This window comes from Lissotriton vulgaris, chromosome 10 (genome assembly GCF_964263255.1).
Source record: "Lissotriton vulgaris chromosome 10, aLisVul1.2, whole genome shotgun sequence".
Lineage (NCBI taxonomy): Eukaryota > Metazoa > Chordata > Amphibia > Caudata > Salamandridae > Lissotriton > Lissotriton vulgaris.
Window position 1 is genome coordinate 626,979,079 of NC_141698.1, and position 20,499 is coordinate 626,999,577.

Here is a 20,499-nt window from a genome sequence, read left to right on the forward strand (position 1 = left end):
TGTCCTCGGCGCTGGAGCCCTTACATTGTCGAATTATTGTACTGACAGTTAAGAGGACTTTCATGCCCCCATCAAGGGGAGATGGAGAGGGGGTGGGCAGCCTCTGGCGCTAGAGACCCTCCTAGGATCTCAAGCAGAGGCAAAGCGCACACGAGTCACCCTAAAGCCCAGTCACTGGATGCCTTTGAATGGCTGCACCTGGCCTTCTTAAAGAGGCACCTTGAGACCGGCGTTTAGAGGATACCTAACCGGGAGAGATTCCAAGGAGAATTCCTGCCCTCAAGACAAGGCAGAAGATAATACCGGAGCGGACACCGATCCGGACAATGAGCCTGACTCGAGTAAACCCTGGCGCCTGGAAGTGGGCGCCAAGAAATCCCAGCTGGAGGAACCTTAAGCCACCGAGTCCACTGATACCTCAGGGATGTTAAACCCTGAAGATATATATCACCACTGTTCAGTAAACTGGATACCTGCGCCCTGGGTGGCGTTGTACGTGGCCAGCCACATCAGGAAGCCGATAGACCAGGAGGTCTGTGGCTGCCTCAAAGCAGAATGCCCCCGGCCTGCACTAGCGAATAAGGTGGCTCATACCCCTGAAATGGATTCTAAAATGGCGACCTTCATCACTCAATTTATTAAAGACTCAAACAAGGGTCTAGACCGCTCTTGGCAGTCTTACCGAGATAAGGTGCTAAATATCCGGGGGCAGCTAACAAATATTCTTGATATGGCGAAAGATGTCACCGAGACTGGCCATCTGATTGACCCGGCATTACTCTCTGGTTGGGCCCAAAAGGCTCTGTGTTTCTTCGGAAACGCAAACTGTGCACTTTCCACGGAATGCAGAGGCTCTCTGCTCATTAAAATCAAACCCAGACTTGATGAACTGGCTACCACGAAGGCTGACTCTGTGGCGAACTGAGGTCTCTTCGGAGCGCCAGTCATTAAAGCACTTTGTCAACTCTTTCTCCATTAGGAAAGTGTTCAGCCAGCAATTTTTTGGAGAGGCCAGAAGAGGCAGGGGCGCTTCTCCGGCCGCACTTCCATTCCAATCCCCACAGGCTCCAGACTAAACGCTCCTTGCAATGGCAGGACTGGAAGTGGTTCGGAGACTTCTACCCCTCGAGAGGCCGTGGCGGGAAAGGCGGCGTCCGAGGAGCCAACAATACACCAGGAGGTGTCACAGGTAAGGCTTACCCCTTCTTTCCTGCCAGAGGTTGGGGTAAGGCTACGGGGGATTCTTCACAAGTGGGCGGAAATTACACAAGATGTGTGGGTGCTTCAGACGGTCTCTTGGTTTCACATAGAAGTCCACGGCACCCGGCGCCAACAGTCTCAGCCTGCCTGCTGTTTTTTTCATGAGAAGTATCACAGTTGGTCGACAGGGAGGTGGCAGAACTCCTCCAGAAAGGAGCCATCATTCATGCCTCCCCTCATCCCAGGGGTTTCATCAGCAATCTTTTCCTGGTTGAAAAGAAAGAAAAGGGTTTCAGGCCAGTGATCAATCTACGAGACTTCAATCGGTGGGTGGTTTACTGCCATTTCAAAATGGAAGGGATCAACCGTGCCCAGGATGTTCTTTTACTAGGTGACCGGGTGTTAAGGCTCGACCCGAAGGATGCCTACCTGACCGATTTTTCCTCCAAAAAGACCATTTCTGCAGTTTCAATGGAGGAATCTCCACGTCAATTGTTTGGAGCTCTTGGCAGATTCATTTGCGATCCGAGCTTGGCAGCCGACAAGGCGTCCTGCGATATTCTCCTAAAGATGGACATTGTATCCATGGTGCAATATATCAATCGCCTGGGGCGCACAAGGTCTAAGGTTCTGGCAGATCTGGCCAAGGACTTTTGGAAATACTCTCTTCGGCACAATCTGTCCGTCAAGGCAGAATACCTTCTGAGGAGCCTTAACCACATGGCAGACGGGCACTCCATGCACCTGCAAGATTATAGTGCCTGGAAGTTGGATCCAAGGTTATTTCGGGGACTCATGGATCATTGGGGTCCTTGTCAGGTGAATCTTTTCGCATCGCGCTTCAATCACCAACTACCTCGCCTTTTCAGTTGGAGGCGGGATCCTCTCGCGGAGGTGAAGGACGAGTTACTCGAGGACTTGACTTTTTTTTCCCAAGGGTACGACTTTCCCCCTTCTCCATGATTCAAAGGCTCACAGCTCTGATCAGACGTCAGAAAGCAGAGGTGATCCTGGTGACACCGCTTTGGAGATCGCAAGTCTGGTTTCCAGTTGTACTGGAACCTTCTACGGATTTTCCAATCCAATTACCCCAGATTCCTCTTCTGCTGACGAGTTTGATAGACGAATTGCACCCTCTGCTTCAAGAGGGGTCTCTGACCCTCATAGCATTGAAGATAACAAGCGTCATTGGGAAATCCCTGGACTTTCGGCAGGGAGTGCCTCCCTCATCAGACAGGCGTGGCCGGAGTACACGGTAAAGTGATACAAATGGGCCTGGCGCAAGTGGTCATGTTGGGGTCTGCGACGGAATTACGATCCCGTGGGGGGCGGGGTTGCTCATGTGGTGAACTACTTGACGGAGCTGGCTGAGAAGGGATTGGCTTACCGTTCAATTAATGCCGGCCACTCTGCTATTTCGGCAGGTCATGCGCCTCTACATGAGATCCCAGTGGGGGACCACCCCCTGGTTTGTAGATTGATGAGATATTCAACTTTCTTTCCCCACTCGTCCGAGGTATGCCTCCTTGAGGGATGTAAATAGTATCAAACCTTCCCCGGTCATCTTAAATTTTGAGTGGTTCGCTGCCTCAAGGCTTATGAAACATTGACGTATTGTCACCCAGGGGCCTCACCGTTTTTTTAATATTAGTTAACCACATCGGTGTGGCGGCTATTCCGACGCAGCGCTAAGTGGGCGGGGCGGCCGCATGCTGGTGACAGAACCGCTCCGTCACCAGCCGCGGTTGGGCTGTGCTTGTGACGGAGCGGTTCCGTCATGGCCCCGCCCGCTCAATAGAACGCGCCGCGCAGGCACGGCGGCAGGGCCATGACGAAACCGCTCCGTCATCAGCACAGCCCAACCGCAGCTGATGACGGAACGGTTCCGTCATCACGTCGAACGGGTTAAAGAAACCTTTCAAATCAGTCTAGGCTGCTATAATTGCACGCTGGGTGCGATGGGTACTGCAGGAGGCTGGAATAGCTACCTCCACCTTTGGCGCATATTCTGTGAGGGGTGCCATGGCATTCAAAGCATTTGCACTAGGGGGTATCTAGAGGACATCCTCAGGGAAGCAGATTGGTCCTTAGACTCAGTTTTTAAGGCTTTCTATTTCAAGTCTATTTTAGGCATGGCCTCGCTAGTGGTTGATAAGCTTTGATCTAGCATAATCCGAGCCTCCCGTCCCGACATAGAAGGCAAAATTTCCTAGCTATCATGAAGGAAAGTTTAAATTCTATTAAGGACGCGGAGGTGGGGATTATTTCTTCCCATTGCACCTTGCCTGCTTGTACCCTCCCTGTGTACTTTCTCCAGCGTCTGTTGGTTAAGTATTTCTATGACTGCAGTTACTTATTGCACAATATGCTTGTTGACAGATGTTTGCCATGATACCTGATGTCACTGTTTCCATGATGTAGATTGAAACTTGCTGTACTTTGCAATTGTACATTTGGCTGGTTCGCCAGTGTACGGACACAGCCTCTTTGCCTTGACAGGGTCGGACCAGAAGCAAGATTACTGATCGGGAAACCGCATAACTTTACTCGCCTAAAGAAAGAGGAAGTGTTGTTCCGGACTACTGTTTATATGGACCTATCTCTATAGTTGTTCTAGGTCAATGCAAAAACTCATGGGATTGTAGTCTTTTGTTTTGACTCCATTAAGGCTGCTGAGCGGTAAAATAAAGGAAGAGTTTGAGCATAATCCTCGCCTCCGCATCCTTAATAGAATTTAAACGTTTCTTCACGATAGCTAGGAAATTTTACATTCACTAAAACAGCTTGTGAAATCACAAATACAGACTAATTTGCTGGTTTCAATCTGAAGAAAGATCTTGATCAAGTTTGGATTCATTGTAACCTGCAAATGCTCAATTTCCTACCATGGCCATTAGAAATGTAGTAGTAATATACAGTTATAATACAGATAAGAATCCTATAATAAAAATTGCTGATATTTGATTCATTCATGAACTGGCAAAAGGGAATCTAACGCAACCTTGTTGGTAGGTTAGGTGGCCATTTAAGTGCAGATTCTTGATAAATTGTGCAAAGTAGCAGAGGAAGATAAGCTGGGCTCCAGTGTAATGATTGTATATGCATTTTAAAATAACACCAAGGTCCAGTAGAGAAGGACTGCTTGCATGCCCTATTTAAAAAACAGAGCCAGCGATGATGCAAGAGGAACAACTTTATTACAAATGGAATGTGTGATGTAAAACAACCATACATTATTTTTCTGCGCCTACCTTTAATGATAGCTTTTTTTGAATATTTTAGTCAGTTTGTGGATTGGTTAAAATTTATGGAAATTGTTAGTTGTAAAACACCATAAAGGATGTAAATAGCAAACGTTTACTACTTATTATGAAGGTAAAACAATGTGTTATGTTGACTTTTTGGAAGCTCTATATAAAACCGGATTTCTTTTATTCCCAAAAAGTTTGATCTTCAACTTGGACTTAAAGAGGCAATGTAAATAGAGCAGAAAGTAGGAGGCCGGTGTAAAATTCTGCAACACAATACATACCGTTCCATGTGCAAGTCCTTTTTATTTCCAACCAACATAATGGGGATTCTGTTACGAAAGAAGAAAGCAGTGTTAGGTAATAAAGTTACCCAATGTGAAGTACAATTTATGAATTATACAATTTACATCACTTACTGTACTTTTCCAACCATATCCAAGAGCTTCTCATGGATAACTTTAATCACTTCAAAACTACGAAAGAAAAAGAAGAGAAAAAAGTTAACTTGGGGATCTGGGTGAGGAATGGAGCTCATACTAAACTAAGAACATCTGCAGGGGCCTGTAATTTGCAGAGATCATTTCCAACATTTAACTGCATGACATTAAGAAAAGAAAAATAAGTCAAACAGGGTTGAAATTACATTTCCTAGACATTACATGAAAATCGATAAGTGGTCATCCATGAACACAATTAGCCAATTTGTAAACAATATTGTTGTGTGATATTTGAAGAACTCATTTTACAGTACAATGGCTTCTTGGTACCAAAGCCAATGTAGAGATTTTAAGCCAAAGAAAGGGAATCCTAGTGTTAAAATGAAACGGAGATGACTAGATCTATCTATATTCCGGAATCCATATATATGAAATAAACTAGTGCAGTTTCGATGTAGCACAAAGTAAAGGGGATGTCTACTGCCATTCTTAAGAATGAGAGACGACGAACGAAAAACATCTCTCTGATTTTACAATCGATACATTGTAAAATCAATGAAGTTGGGCCAATCTGTACAACTTGCAGTAATCTGTGGCTTGAATCAAAGTGATGCCCTTATTGGTCCTCTTGAAAGAGGTTCTTGGAAAAAGCTGAATGCTATATAAGTGTTTCAGACAGCTGTATTGTTAGGCGAGTGTGCTTTAAAGTCTAATATACAGAACAACCTATTCAGTGATGTAATTGAAATCCAGAGAAGTCCAATAATTTGCTGAATCTCTGACTGTTTGTAAAGCATTCCTGCACCAACATCAGTTACAGAAATAGGTCCATTTTAATTTACACCTGGTTTTCCATAAGACACCTTGAATACCGAGGGAGAAGGACAATGCAAAGCCAGATGCCAGATTCAAACATATTGCTATGAGCAGCATTTATGACCATTTCAATATTCCCTCTACTTTTTTTCCCCAACACAATTGCCAAATACACACTGGAAAAAGCATGAGCTAAGAAAAAGCACATGACAAGTAATGTGGGTGTAACTAAGAAGTGAAATAAGATGGTCAGACAAGGACACAATGATACTGATCTAATCATTTACTTTGACAGAAAAAGTTATTAGCAGTTCTATACACAGCGAAGGCACTGATTCCATTTTATCTACTACAGATTGCCATAAGCTCCTCAGAAAATATCTTTCTTGTTCAAGCATTTAAGAAAAATAATTTAAACAATAAGTACATCTGAAATACCAGGAATCACACTAAAGGATGAGCTTTTGACTGCAGCCTAACAATCTGTCCTGGAGCACTGTGGGGTTAATATACGAGGTGCTGTGAACAGAACTGTGATTCGTGTAGCTTTTTTCTAGGGCAGGTGGCTTGAGCACATCCTACCCTATTTAGTCAAAAAGCATCATAAATCAATTGGTCTACATGGTGGAATTTCCTAAAAGACAGTTACAATTTGTCCAAAACATGGCAGGCAGGATAGTTTCAATACTAGGGAAGTTCAACAGCATCAGGGCTGGTCATAACACGCTCCACTACCACACTGTTACTTAAAGGATTACATTTAAATTGGTAGACCAACTTTTATATAAGTGCCTGCTAGGAACTGCACCAGTTTACCTGAAGAAAAAACAAATTTGACAAAATCAGATATGATTTAGGCTAAGTGATTAGCTACTTTTGAGGATTCTAAGAACTAAACCTTGTGGGACAGAGAGCCTCTGAATTCCATTATTTGGCCCAGAAAAAAATAGAACTCTACCAAAGCATATAATAAAACCAAGTACATTCATATTTCAGGAAAGGAGTGAAAACTTTGACTCAGATGTTTTAAACACAAGTGAACCATCTACTAGTAAAAATTCTGTCCGTTTAAAATAGATTTTACAAGAATTTAAACCGATGCAGATGGTAGAATAAAGAGCATCTGCAGAGAGAAGAGAGGAACGGGCTCTAAAGTCCAGGCAACAAGAGGGGAAAAAGAGGTAAAGGAGTTGGATAAAAAGGACACAAGACAAAAAAAGTATGGGATACAAACAAGGCACGGACCTGGAAAGGAGAGAATAAAACACAAATAGTTACAAACTTTTCATACAGAATACTTACCACAAAAGAATTAAAAATGCTGAATAAAGGATTAAATTATGCTCCTTGAGACACATTGAGGAGTTACAAGCAAAAGCAGATTTACGAAGATTTACTAGACTTGAATTGATTTTTTGATAAAAATTCTAAAGCAGAGACCTCATATCTCAGTTAAAAAGGATACATGTTCAGAACCATCAATGATTAGTAGCTATTGAAACTAATGAGTTTGAAAGATGTTAGTACTTTAGATATTGAGGATCTGGCTGGCCAATTTTGAATAACAAAGTACACATCCTGATAGTGGACTTAAACCAGGCTACATGAATTTGGTAGTGACAATGTAAATGAGGTTTTCTAGAAATTGGTACTTAATGAATATGACGTGCTTAAGAAAATGGAAGTTCATAATAGTACGTCTGCAGAGTTATGACTCATTAAACAAGCTGACAACCAGGGAAATGTGATCATCATGAGTTTTGAAGATCATAAAGAAGCTGAAAGACAACTGAATGTGATACAGAACTGTAGGACTGAGGACAAAGCAGCACTCGTGCATCTAAGACGTTATTACATAGCAAACCAAAGTATTATGAAGCTAGTCTACTAACATCTGAGGAACATAAACATTTAAATGTAGAGCCAAGTCCAGATCACCAATTATCTACTTCCTTCCTTTGAACCATAAAGGAGGGAAAATCCCCCCTTGATGTCCCATCATTTCGGTGATTGGGTCACACACAGAGGGTTTCTTAGTATATTGAGGTTTACCTCATATGCTTTCAATACCAAAGACCTGTTCAATCAAACTGCAGACATTCAAAGGGTGGATGACTATTATTTGGTTGCCATGGACTCATCCAGTTTATACAAAAGTATCAAGCAAAAGAAAGGCTTAGAAACCATAATGTCTTTTTTGTACACTGAATCAGCTTGTTATTTGACCCTTCAAACTGCTTCTTAACCTAAATACGTATGTCTTTTTATATGGTAAGAAGTTGCTCCAACAGAAACTTGGCACTGCAATAGGATCCAGGTTTGCACCGTCTTATGCAGACCTCTTTATGGGTTTGTATGAGAGGGAGAATGTTTGGTCCAGTCCAATGTACCTCCATGAGCAGGTGGTATACTGTGGTAGGTACACAGATGAGATTCTTAGGATAGGAAAGAGAATGATTCAGGAGCTTTTGTTGTTTCACAGGCATCTTAATGGACAAGTTCCTTATCTTCGTAATGCCTTATCTGCCAGAGACATGATCTAGCCACATATTCCTTACCTGTGAACTTCCCAGACGTCAGACTGGATCTGGATGATTTTTCTTGAGCAGTACTCCTAAGCGCCAGAAGGTGGTGTCGCTCAACTCCGCATGATGTCTGTCGTCGTGTCTGTCATTATGACGTTTGTGTAGTCTATATAGGTGCCATCTCAGCACTCACGTCAGTACTTTTTAGGACTTTACACGCCAGAAGCACGGAGCCATGAATGTGACTGACAGTGGGATATTTAGACACCTAGTTGTTCCTTGAAGAGGAATAGCTCTGACACTAAAAACTGTTGCGCTGTGCGGGAAAGATGGGTGTTTCAGCAAGAAATACGCTGCTAGATCATGGCTCTACTAGAATAAGGCGTTACTCAAGTTAAGAAACTTGTCCAGCTGATAGTCATCTAGCCGCAGTTCAAACCGGAAAGTCCTGTAGGACCAAACGGGCCCCCCCTATGCACCGGATTGTGCAGGTAATTCTGCTTGGTAAATGTGTGTAGCGATGCCCACGTAGTCACCTGGCAAATGTCAAGGACCGGGACACCAAGCTGGAGAGCTGTGGTGGCAGCTGTACACCTGATGGAATGAGCCCTGGGGCCTTCAGGAGGCTGTTTCTTTGCCAGAGAGTAATAGATTTTAATGAACAAGCTACTTACCTTCGGGTAAGATGTACGTGTAAGAGACTTATGTTAGTTATGGATTCCTTACCTTAGAATTACCGCCAGGCGTCAGACTGGATCTGGAGAATTGTTCTTCAGCAGTACCCCTGTGCGTCGGTCAACTATGAGTTAGTCGTTGGTGTCGTGATTGCTGAAATGACATCACAGTATCTACTTAGAAGACGCCCCTACGCAATGACATAAGTTCTTTACACGACATTACACGCCAGAAGCGCAGAGCCATGCAAGACACTGACCATTGGTGCATAAAACTAGGGCCCTGAAAGAGAGTCCCTTACCCTAGAAGTTAGTTTGCAGAACAGGGAGGATGGGCGGAGCGGTAAGGAATCCATAACTAATATATGTCTCTTACAAATATATAGTTACTGGAGGTAAGTAACTTGTTCATCTGAAAGAGACTATTAGTTTAGGATTCCTTAACTTAGAATAGATACCCCAGCAATACCAACACTGGAGGTTGGTCTGCGAACCAAGTTCACACCAGGAAGTCCTGAAGAACAGATCGGCCAAAGAAGCAGTCTCTCCGGACTTGGCTGTCCAGGCAGTAATGCTTAGTGGAAAGAGGTAACCATTTTGGGAAGAAAAGAAGGTAGAGTTCGCAGGACAACCTTGTCCGGATGAACAGAAAGGAAAGGAGGCTTAGACGAAATACCCTTAAGCTCACTCACCCTACGAGCAGAGGTGGTGGCAACCAGAAAAGCTGTTTTAAGGCCAAGAGTGAGTGGACAATTATGTAGCAGCTCGAAGGGAGCGCACATAAGGTAAGTCAGAACAAGGTTCAAGTCCCACTGGGGCATTATGGAAGGAATAGGAGGAAAAAGGGGAGTAATGCCCTTAAGGAAATTATTTACAATAGGGGACATGAAAAGAGAAGGCTGATCAGGAAGGCGAAGAAAGGCAGAAAGATGGCCTTTAAGAGTGCTTAGAGCAGAGCTCTGCTGAGCAAAAGAAAGAGTAAAAAGGAGAACCTCTGAAAGAGGGGCCACAAAGGGGATTCACAACCTTTGCTGTGCACCATGCCACACAAATTGGTTCCAGGTGTATACCGTTTTGGTGGAGGGACGTGGGGCTGCCAAGATAACGTTACAGCCTTCGGGAGGAAGGTCGAATGCTGTTGACAGTGGCCACTCAATCTCCACGCATGGAGGTGGACAGGTTTAGGTGGAGGGCCCTCCCCTGCTGATGCGATAGAAGATTCTCCGGAAGGGGCAGCTTGGTCGGAAGATCGATGCTCATTTTCAGAAGCTCGAGATACCAAACTCTCTGTGCCTAGTCCGGAGCCACAAGAATGACTTGTGCTTGGTCGCTCCTGATCTTCTTGACCACTCTGGACAGGAGTGATATAGGCGGAAAAGAGACATGAGCTACACACAAGATGAAAAGCGTCGCCAAGCGAGAGCCGCCTTGGAAACTCTAGCGTGCAAAACTGCCGACATTGCGTGCTCTCAACAAAGTTATAATAGACACAACTGCCTTCAGGATGGAATGCTTACGACAACTGGTGGTGTCTACATCCTACAGACCCCTACAGAGTGACCCCATTAGTAAGCTATCTTCAATCATAACATTGATAGTGGATGAAGCATTAGAGAATGAGTGGATAACATCTCAAGAGGCTGAATTCCTGAAAACCAGCGAGCCCATCATTCCATATTTGTACGTCCTCCCGAAAAGAAACACAAACCGCAAAGACATCCACCCGGAGAACAAACATCTCGGGGATTGATTCCATTCTGGAACCATTGTCCCAATTTGTGGATCACTTCCGGAGATCATTGGTTAAGCAGATGCCCACCTACTTAAAAGAGAATAAGGATATACTCCACCTACTGAGGGATGTGACATTTGACACAAACAGACTTTCTAATATCTTTTGATGTGGAAATCACTATATACTTGCATCCCAAAGGACAAAACTTTGACCACTGTGTAGGACTTCTTTGTGCCAGTAATCCGGATACCATCACTCTGATCTCTTTCATCATGAGATGTGCTACCTTGGCCATGAAAGAAAATTTCTTTCAAGTTGAAGAGTGCCTTTATTTACAGATATCAGGGACTTAAATGGGGAGTACATTTGCCAGAGCCTTGCTAATCTTTATGTGCACACCTTTGAAAGTGAGGTCTTGACAGAACAGAATCCATACCATCTGTTATATCGACGATATCTTGGTGATTTGGCGTGGTGATGCCCCTTCCATCGAGCAATTTCACACCTGGCTCAATACTCAGAAGACGTTCTAACGTTTTACCTGTGAGCACAGCAAGGCGCAGCTACCATTTCTTGACCTCCTTCTTTTCCCCAGTGCTGGCCCTCTGGGAAGTGAATTATATCAGAAACCTAGTATTGAGAAGTACAAAGAACAGGCAACAAATCTGCGGCGGAACCTTCTGGATAGACATTATCCACTGTCTCTGGTTAAAATCTCTGCCAAAAGAGCATGGAACAATTACCGGGATGTTCTATTAGATAAACCGCCTGACAGAGAATCCACAAACATGCTGGTTTGTGTAAACAGTTTTTGCTCTTTATCCAACTAGGTTAAAAAAAGTGATACACAAAAATTGGCACATTCTTAACAAAGACAAACAAATCTTAGAAAAACCCTTTTTGCATTCAAAAGGAGTTGCAACCTCAGAGACAGTCTGGTTCACACCAGACCCAGCCCAACCCAGACAGAACACCCTTTGGGGTCTCCCACCCGTACAGAGGACATTATCCGTGTGGCTCATGTGGAGCATGCGCATAGACCTCCACCACCAAGATGATTGATATTATAACAGGAAAGCCCTGGGTGCTTAAACAGCATACAAACTGCAACAGTATGTATACTGAAACATAACAGCACCATCAGGTGCGAAAAACAAGTAACTAAACTGACAAAACACTTGGAGAAGAACCACAATGAGGAGGATTTGAGCTGGACTGTCCTGGACAAACCCATTTTGTTACTACCACACCCAGTTTGATCAAAACTCTTAAGGTTCGAGCAGAGATGGGTGATCAGGTAGGGGACAGTAGAACATGGACTCAACAATGACATACCTTGGTTGTCGCTTGCATAATACGCCTGCCGTTCTTTCTCTTTGACAGGGATCACAATACAATCGCATGCATTGGCACATTATGTTCCACCCACTCCGTAATACTCCTTTGGTGTGGTTGTTTACCTGTCATTTAGTGTTGCCAAGATATGCCACTTTTATTGACTAAATCCTTTATCCACTCAATGTTTCACTTTATTCATACATGATTAACACCCCTCTGAATATCGATCGAGGATGTACATTACCAGTTAAAATCACCAGTTAAAATCATCGAGGAAAGCAGATTATCAACTCATACTTATCCCAGTTTCAGTTTTCAGATATACCACACGTGTGACATTTACCTTTGAAGAAACGCTAGTCAACAGGCTTTAGTTAAAACACTCTTCTGATACACCTTTGGGCTTTAGGCGGGACTCCCTTTCCCGACATAGCACGTGGGCGGCACCTAATGCCGCCTATCGGCTCAGGACCAGAAGATTACCAATCCCATCAGCCCCGCATCCTCACCATCCAGGAATCAAGATACAGGTTAGCCTGCACTATTAATGACTAGCAGGCTCCAGTGTCTGACGGCATTCCTGTCCTCCCGGAAGCATGGCAGGGGATCCACCCAAATATTTTGGTGCGTAGGCTTAATACAGCGAGTAAACAGTTTCTTCTCTGCCCTCGTTTCTTAACCATAGCGGAGTGTCATGTCATTCTCCCATGCACCACTAACACTTGTGTTTGCTATGGGCTTTTGTAACTTGTACTACCGTCCATTGAATACCCCATGGACATATTGCATAAGGTCCAGGTAGCTGTAAACCCTGCAATGTGGATATTTACCAAGTAGATTGTCCTGGCACCTTCATGTTATATTTACCTTGTGTGGCGTTTCACAGCTGTGGTTCGGGCACCGGAGTACTCCACTTCATTTGCTCTCACTCCCGCTATACACTGATACTTGTTTAATTAAGTTTTGACATGCATTCTGTACCTTTCGCTGCACGTCTTAACTTCTCTAAGTGCTGGTACGTAGTATGGTGTCTTACCATACCGACCCAAGGCATATTACAGCCACCGTACCGGATATCAGAGCATTCTGGCCGTCGGTACTCCAGGCGTCCCTCCGAGCCATTCGGGGAGGCGAATGGCTCGGACGACGCCTGGAGTACCGACGGCCAGAGCGGTGCTTCAACTACCTGAGCCATAGCCAGGTGAGGCGGAGTCTTTCTCTCCTGTACAAATTGCTGGGAGAATGATGTTCATAAAATACCCAGGTGAAAACTTCATTTTGAGTTTCACAGTTTTGTGTTTTAAGCAGTAGCGTCGCCGGTCCTGAAGAACGCAGGAGACACCACTTGGGTCTTTAAATCTGCAGAAACATGTCGACCACTTAAGAATACACTAGTAGCTATTAGTTAAAACTACTAGATTCGCAGTACTTTTTTATTGACTTAGAAGCAGCGAGGTGTTTATTAAAGTTCTTTTCCTCCTGTCTATCTAATTTTAATATCACTTTTTTGTTTATCATCACACCTTTTTCACATGCACTGCTTGATAGTAGTCTCCTGTCGCCCTAACTACTTGGCTGTACATCACTGGGTCACATTTCAGTCTACCAACAAAAGACAACCATTGTAGACTATCTTCCTTCGTGGTATGGAGGAACCCAGATGATGAAAAGGGTGGTACAGGTCGAATACTGATGGGTATTTTCTTCAAACCTGAATGAAGTACCCCCGTTGATTCTAGTTTTGTTAGTTTACACCACATGGTTTGAGGGCACAGTCTGTCAGTTGCATAGTTAGTCACTCCCTTTTGCCTTGACCCACTGCTATTATTTGTTGTTCTTACTGTATTCCTGGGGGCTATAGCAGTGTGTGGTCAATAAATATTCCCTTGGACCCTCCAATCCCTGTTTTGTTCATATTTCTGAGAATCCCCATTCTTGAAAGGCAGACTGTAGAACGTTGTTCAGTTCTCACTTTTGGTTTTTGTAGAACTGTCTGCTGAGGAGGTCTATCTGGCGATTTTGGAAAATTGATAGATGTACTGCACGAAGAGAAGTTTCTTGCCAGCATTCCAATGCTAGATTGCCTGAGCGTCTGGCAACAGAGTACTCGATCTGGTTCCCCCTAATTTGGTCAAATAATACCTCATTGTGGTATTGTCTGTTTGTACTGAAACTCGGTTTGTAGATAGTACTAGTTAGAAAGATGTGAGGCCAATGCTGTCTGCCTTGAGTTCAAGAACACTAATGTGATACACCACATGTTTTGGAGACCAACGGTTATGAACCATAATATTGACTAAGTTAGCTCACCATCCAGTGAGAGAAGTATAACAATAAGGCATTTATTAAGCGCACAGCTACCCCAACGGGGTGTCCGGCGCTATAGCAGACAGAGAGAGAGGTAGAAGCAGGAGCAGTCACTAGTCCTGGCGGCTAAATAGCCAGGTTTTGAAAGACTTGCGAAACTAGAGTTCTGACTGATTCAGGCGCAAGTGAAGGGGTAGTTTATTCAAACATTGAGTGGCGTTGTGTTGGACCGTAGGGATCAGGACTGACAATATGGACGAAGTCTCCTCCTGAGATAGGCCGGCCCTAGACCTTTGCCTGCCCGAAAAGCTAATGTCAGAGCCTTAAATTCAAGTCGCTTGGCGATAGGTAGCCAGTGTAGTGGTCGTAGATAGGGGGAGATGTGTTGTCTGAGTGGAGCGCCGCAAACTAGACGGGCCGCAGCGTTTTGTACCGTCTGAAGTCTGCGGAGCAAGCCTACGGAGAGACCCAGGTATAATCCATTCGCGTAGTCCAGATGGGAAATTAACAGAGCATGGACCACAGTTTTTCGAGTAGAGTTGGGCAGGTAGTTTATGAATTTTCTAATAGTTTTGATTTTGCCAAAACAGGCGGCAGAGACTGTTTGCACCTGCACGGCAAGGGATAGATGTTTGTCCCATCTAAAGCCCAAATTCTTAACCCATTCCTTGGGAAGTGGGGCTGTGCCTAGATCCTCAGGCCACCACAAATTAGAGGAGAGAAGAGAGGGTTGGTTGAAAAATAATATCTCGGTCTTATCTGCATTGAGTTTCAAAAATTGCGGTCCATCCAGGCCGTAATGTTCTTAAGACACACTTTAAGGGGCTAAAAGGTGGAGACAGATACAGCATTAAAGGTGAACGGTAGCTGGGTATCATCGGCATATGATGTAATTTTGATCCCGGTTTTAGAGATCATCTCAGCCAGCAGGGTTAAGTAAACATAAAAAAAAAGCGGGCTCAGGGTAGAGCCCTGTGGCACACCCCATTTAAGAGGTTTAGTAGGAGACGTAAAAGGGTGGGTCCGGACCTGCTGTTTGTGGTCGGAGAGAAAGGATGTTAACCAAGTCAATACTGTGCCCTGAACTCCTATGGACTTTAGTTGGTTCAGTAGGATAGGATGGGAGAAGGTGTCAAATGCTGCACACAAGTCTAACAGCACTTACACAGCCTTTGAACCTCCATCTACCACCCAGCGTATCGAATCCGCCATTTCAATTAGGGCTGATTCAGTACTATAGCCGGACCGAAAACCGGATTGAGAGTCATGGAGAAGGTCAATAGTCTCAATGAAGCCGGCCAGTTGCTGATAAGCTAGCTTCTCTAAGACCTTTGTGGGAGCAGGTAATAGAGAGATGGGTCTATAGTCACAAGGGGCTTCTGGATCTGCATTGATTTCTTTTAGGATAGGCTGGAGAAAGGCATGTTAACAGGCTGTCTGGTAAATATCCAGTATGAGCGATAGATTTCAGATGGGGTTAAGGTGAGGGTTGAGGAATCCCGCAAGGGCGTTATATTGTTTAGCTGGCCATGGGTCACTCTGGGAACCAGATTTGCACTTCTGCAGTTCATGGAGTGAGGCTTCCTCTGATATTTCCGCAAACTCTGAGAGCACCGAGCTAGAAACCTTCACCAGATCCTGGTCATCAGAAGTCTGGGGGTCTTCCCGTGGCTCAGGAAAGGAGGCATAAATCAAAGCGATTTTGTTCTCAAAGAACTCAGAGAGTTAGTTGCATAAGCTCTGTGAGGGGGTGAGTGTGAGTAAGAGCCAGTGGGTTGGCGAAAGATTTAACAATTTTGAAAATCTTCCTGGACGTGTTTTTAGCATTATCAATTCTGTCAGCTAAAAAATCTTTTTCTTTTAGTGAGCAGTCTGCAATATTCTTCAAGAGCCGCACGATAACCTGACTTGCTTTCCGCAGCATACGTAAGTCTCCAGCTACGTTCAAGTATTTTACATTCTGACTCCTCCGAATACCACGGTGCAGAAGAGGAATATCTAGGCAATTTTACTACTTTCAAAAGAGCCAAGGCATAAATCTCGCCGCCAACCCACTTATTCAAGTTCGAGATGCTGACCTCAAGATCGTTGGAGGGGGCAGGCTTGGAGTCCTTCATATGTTGCGTTACTGAATCCGAAGTGATTTTACTCCAATTCCTTCTAAATTCTTTAGGAATAGAAGTGGCTTCATCTGGGCTGGTCAGATGGAATTGAAAAGGGATCAAGACGTGGTCTGACCATATTACTGGTAGGGTTGCGGGGAGATTGGAGCAGATCAGGTCCAAAGCGTGGCCTGCCTTGTGAGTTGGAAAGAAGACATTGTGTTAGGTTGCATCCTGCTAAGGTGGCAATAAAGTTAGAGCTGTGCGAACATGAGATATTCACATGTAAATTCAAGTCACCTAACATTGTGAAATTAGCATAGAGTATGCTAGCTTGGGCGATGTAGTCGGCAAGAGTAGAGATATGATTAAAACTGGAGTTCGGAGGCGTGTAGAGCAAAAGACCAGAGCAAGAAGTTGGCGCTAAGAGCCTGATACTAAAGGATAGCCCCTCAATGGAGTCAACTCGCTCTAAGTGAGATGCTGTGATCCCCCATTTTGTTTTTATAAATAATGGCCACTCCACCTCCCTGTTTCCCGTTCTGTCTATTGCCACAGACTATGCCATAGTCTTCCGGGATAGCTAGAGTCAGAGCAGGACTAGTATCATCATGAAGTCATGTCTCCGGCAAAAATAAAAGATCCCAGTTGTTGTCTATAATAAACTGGAAAATATCTAAGGCATGTTTGACCAAGGATCTGCAATTCATCAGCCCGGCTTTTAAGATCACTTTCAAAGGGGAAGGGGTGGGTTGTAGAGAGCGAGGTGAATTACATCTGAGAAGGCTAGCCGTGCTTAAGGAATACCCTTAATGCAAACATGTGTATTCTACCTTGGGGTCTTCGAGTGTCAGGGTGGGCGGGTGCGGACAGGGAGGGGGCCTGAGAGAAGTCAAGTCTAAGTGGCTTTAGGTATGCCTGCGAGCGATGGTAAAATAGGCAGCTTCTCCGGCCGCTGTCAATCTGCGGGCGGGCTTGCCTTAAGGCGCCCCAGCGGGGTGTCGGCTGCGCGTCAGCCCCATGCTGGGGAGGAATAGGCTGGGGAGCACGAGACACTAGAGCGTCACCCTGTCACAATGGCCGCTCTAGGATGCCTAATCAGGAAGTTGGAAAAATCCCCCTGCTGCGATAGGTTAGAAATGCTCCCTCCACACAAACAGCATGGAATTGCTGCGGTGGACTGGGGAGTCAGCGATACCAAAAGCAACACAAGAAAAATGTGTACAAACTACAAATAAACAGTGGTATGATTTAAAAACAGTTTTAAAATGGCAAGAGCAGTCAAAGCACTAGTGCAGCTCAGCAGCATTACGAGCCTCTGGCTGTCTATCCTCTATGATCGGAGTTAAAAGATCCTAGTGGAATAGGACTCCTTTGAGAAGATTTTTCTTGTTGAACTACCACTGAAGAGAGACTGAAGAGTTTGTTGATTTAATGAGAGTGTCTTCCCAATCTCCTTGGTCTTGTCTCAATTGGCCTTCCAAGCAGTGTTGTAGTGGTCTAATTTAGAGAAGGCGTTGGGGACCATAAGCAAGAAACCATGGATCCTAGCAGGGAGGTAACTTTCCTCACCGTTGGTTTTCTGGCACGTAATAGGTGAAATTTTTTGAAACCAGAATACACACATTTCTCTGAAGGAGACACTTCTTTGATGATATTGAGAGATGCTCCCAGATAGGTCAACATTTGAACCAGAGATATAGTTGGTTTTTCCAGGTTCACAAGTAGGTCTAACAACTCTACAATGTAAATCAAAGTATTTTTTTACATGGCATGCTGGGCAAGCCTATATTAGCCAAATCATCTAAATAAGGATAGACTACGATCCTTTTTGCAAAACTTAAAGCCTAAATAGAGTACTTTGTACTGGTTGATGCTGGTAAGAAATCGGAGGTGGTTTGCTTTTCACTGCAATTGCACTGTGGAAATAGGCTTTCCCTGAATGTACAGAGCATATCCAAACTCCTTCCAGAATCATGGATTAACTTGGTGCAGTGCTAATCTTCTGAATGTTTGATAATTGATCCACATGCTGGCTTGTGTGAGGTCCAATTTGTGACACAATTCTGGGTTTTATTTGGAGGGGGATGGGGGGTGGGTATGTGAATTCTTAGGAACCAAAAATATCTTGAATAAAATACCTTCCCACTGTTGAGAGGAAATGGTGCTATTACCTGTTTTAGAGTAAACAATAATACATCCACCTGGAGTTGGTGCTGTTGCTTTTTTGAAGCCTTTTTGTGGTAGAATCAAGGGTGGGGGAAATTTGAACTGAACATTTTAACCACTTTGAATAATTTGTGAGACCACCTGTCTGTTGTGACATTTTGCCACTCTCCCAGATCTTGTGTTATACTCTTTCCCAATGAAGTGTCGAACAGAGCAGAGGATGTGCTTGGTTTGTTGCTTGTTGCTTTGTGGGCAAGATTTGCATGGGCTGCGTCTATAGGACTTCGCTCAGGATACATTGGGGCTAATGCTGTTGTTGATGGCCTCATGATTGCAGATAAGGTTATTGAGGGTATAGAACCCTCTGTCTGAGATAATACCAGGTGTCCCTGCAGAGATTTTGGGGACAATAAAATGGTTTCCTTTCTTGGAGGTCTACACCTTTAGAGTCTGACTCCATCCTACTCACCATTTCCTCATCTGCATAATGAGCAAAGACAAAAGAGCCTGAAAGTGGCAGATTAATTTTATTCTGTTGAGTTTCCGGCTCGGAGAAGTAGGACAATGCAGTGATGAACTTCTAAGACCAATGCCATGGCAAAAATTATTTGTCGACAGATCTGATGACTGCACTGACAACTTGATTTGAAACAAGCTGTCCTTCATTGAGCATCCCAAGGAAATCTTCTGTCACTGGGCAAAACTGCAAAGTTATTTTATAATTTCCACAAAGGCCTATCAGATCTGCAAAGAAGTGCGGAGCCTCTTGCAGCGTTTAAGGAGGTTGCATGTTTCTGGGGCTGAAGAGTGTCTCTTGTGGACTGCAGAGTATCACAGAGTCATGCTTTGTTTTTACTTAAGAAAAACTGACCCTAGTTCATCAGCTTTATTTTTTTTAAACATTTAAGCAGCTGTGGTTTGGCAGATTTTAATGTGGCTGGACTGAGGAACATTTTCTCTGCCAGCTTGGTGAAGCCTGGAACCAAAAGGAAGAACAGGCTTTGGAGTGTCCATTGGTTGTAAAGCCTCTGTAATGACAGACCATAGTCAATTTCAGTGTTCAATTTTGTCTCACCTCGGATGAGATTTTCTTGAAAGGTCAAAATGTCATCCACTAGGAAAGCATGTAATGGAGATGCTGAAGGTCAAGCAGAAGTGTATGAAGAGCCAAAGTCATATCTTGAAGTGCTCAGACATAGACTGTGTACCAATATGCTTATGTCTGTCAGAAAGTTGAGGAGGTGTGGTTGATAGTGGGGTCGTCAAATCATGGTGCGGGTGATGTTGGTACTGAAGGAATACAAATTAAGAATATATCAGAGGATCAGTGATTGGTGGCAAATGTAAAGGCTGAAAAGGGCCAACAGATGATCTACTGCTGAAATGACCAGCCTTTGACTCTTTGGAAAAAATAGGTTCTTCCAAGGGGATGGCTGCTACACAATGGAAGAACGAAGACCCAGATTTGACAGATGCTGTGGAATGCCTATACGTGGATCTAAGCGTCGACCAAAGTGAAAGACCTTTTCAGTCCAGAGATATGTTTCAATGTCAACAGGTGTCACGGAGTTGCCGCTGTTGTGTGTTAATGTTAATCTATGATGCGCAGCAGTCATCACTTGTTCTACCATCCATTTTGTCATCTCCATCGAAGGTGGTGGTCTGGACGTTGAATGTGCCAACTTCGTTGACAATGATATAGCTAAAGTATTGGTTGATACCAGAGTTATTGGTGTTGCCCCTCGAACCCTTTGATGGCAAGCATGTCGGAACACACCTGTGCTACGGTGAACAGTGGGAGTGTTTTGAGTACTGGTGATGGTGTCCAAGGCGTTTCCTCTCCTTGGATCGTTTTCTGTGGGAGTCCTTTTAGTAGGAGAAAGCTGAAGAAGTAGAAGAAGCCTCCTTTTGTAGTCTGATTTTCTCTTTCCAACTCCGCCCTGAG

At 44.2% G+C, this 20,499-nt stretch overlaps 1 protein-coding gene across 1 annotated transcript in view; it reads right to left on the bottom strand.

Moving 5' to 3' along the window:
* The window catches only part of RHEB (Ras homolog, mTORC1 binding), a 302,445-nt gene that overhangs the window by 90,645 nt on the left and 191,301 nt on the right, over window positions 1–20,499 (bottom strand). Inside the window, exons 5-6 of the mRNA XM_086941465.1 lie at window positions 4,868–4,924; window positions 4,733–4,780 (exon numbers count right to left, since the gene is read on the bottom strand). Coding sequence (XP_086797591.1) covers window positions 4,733–4,780; window positions 4,868–4,924 — 105 coding nt within the window. The remainder of the gene's footprint in view (window positions 1–4,732; window positions 4,781–4,867; window positions 4,925–20,499) is intronic.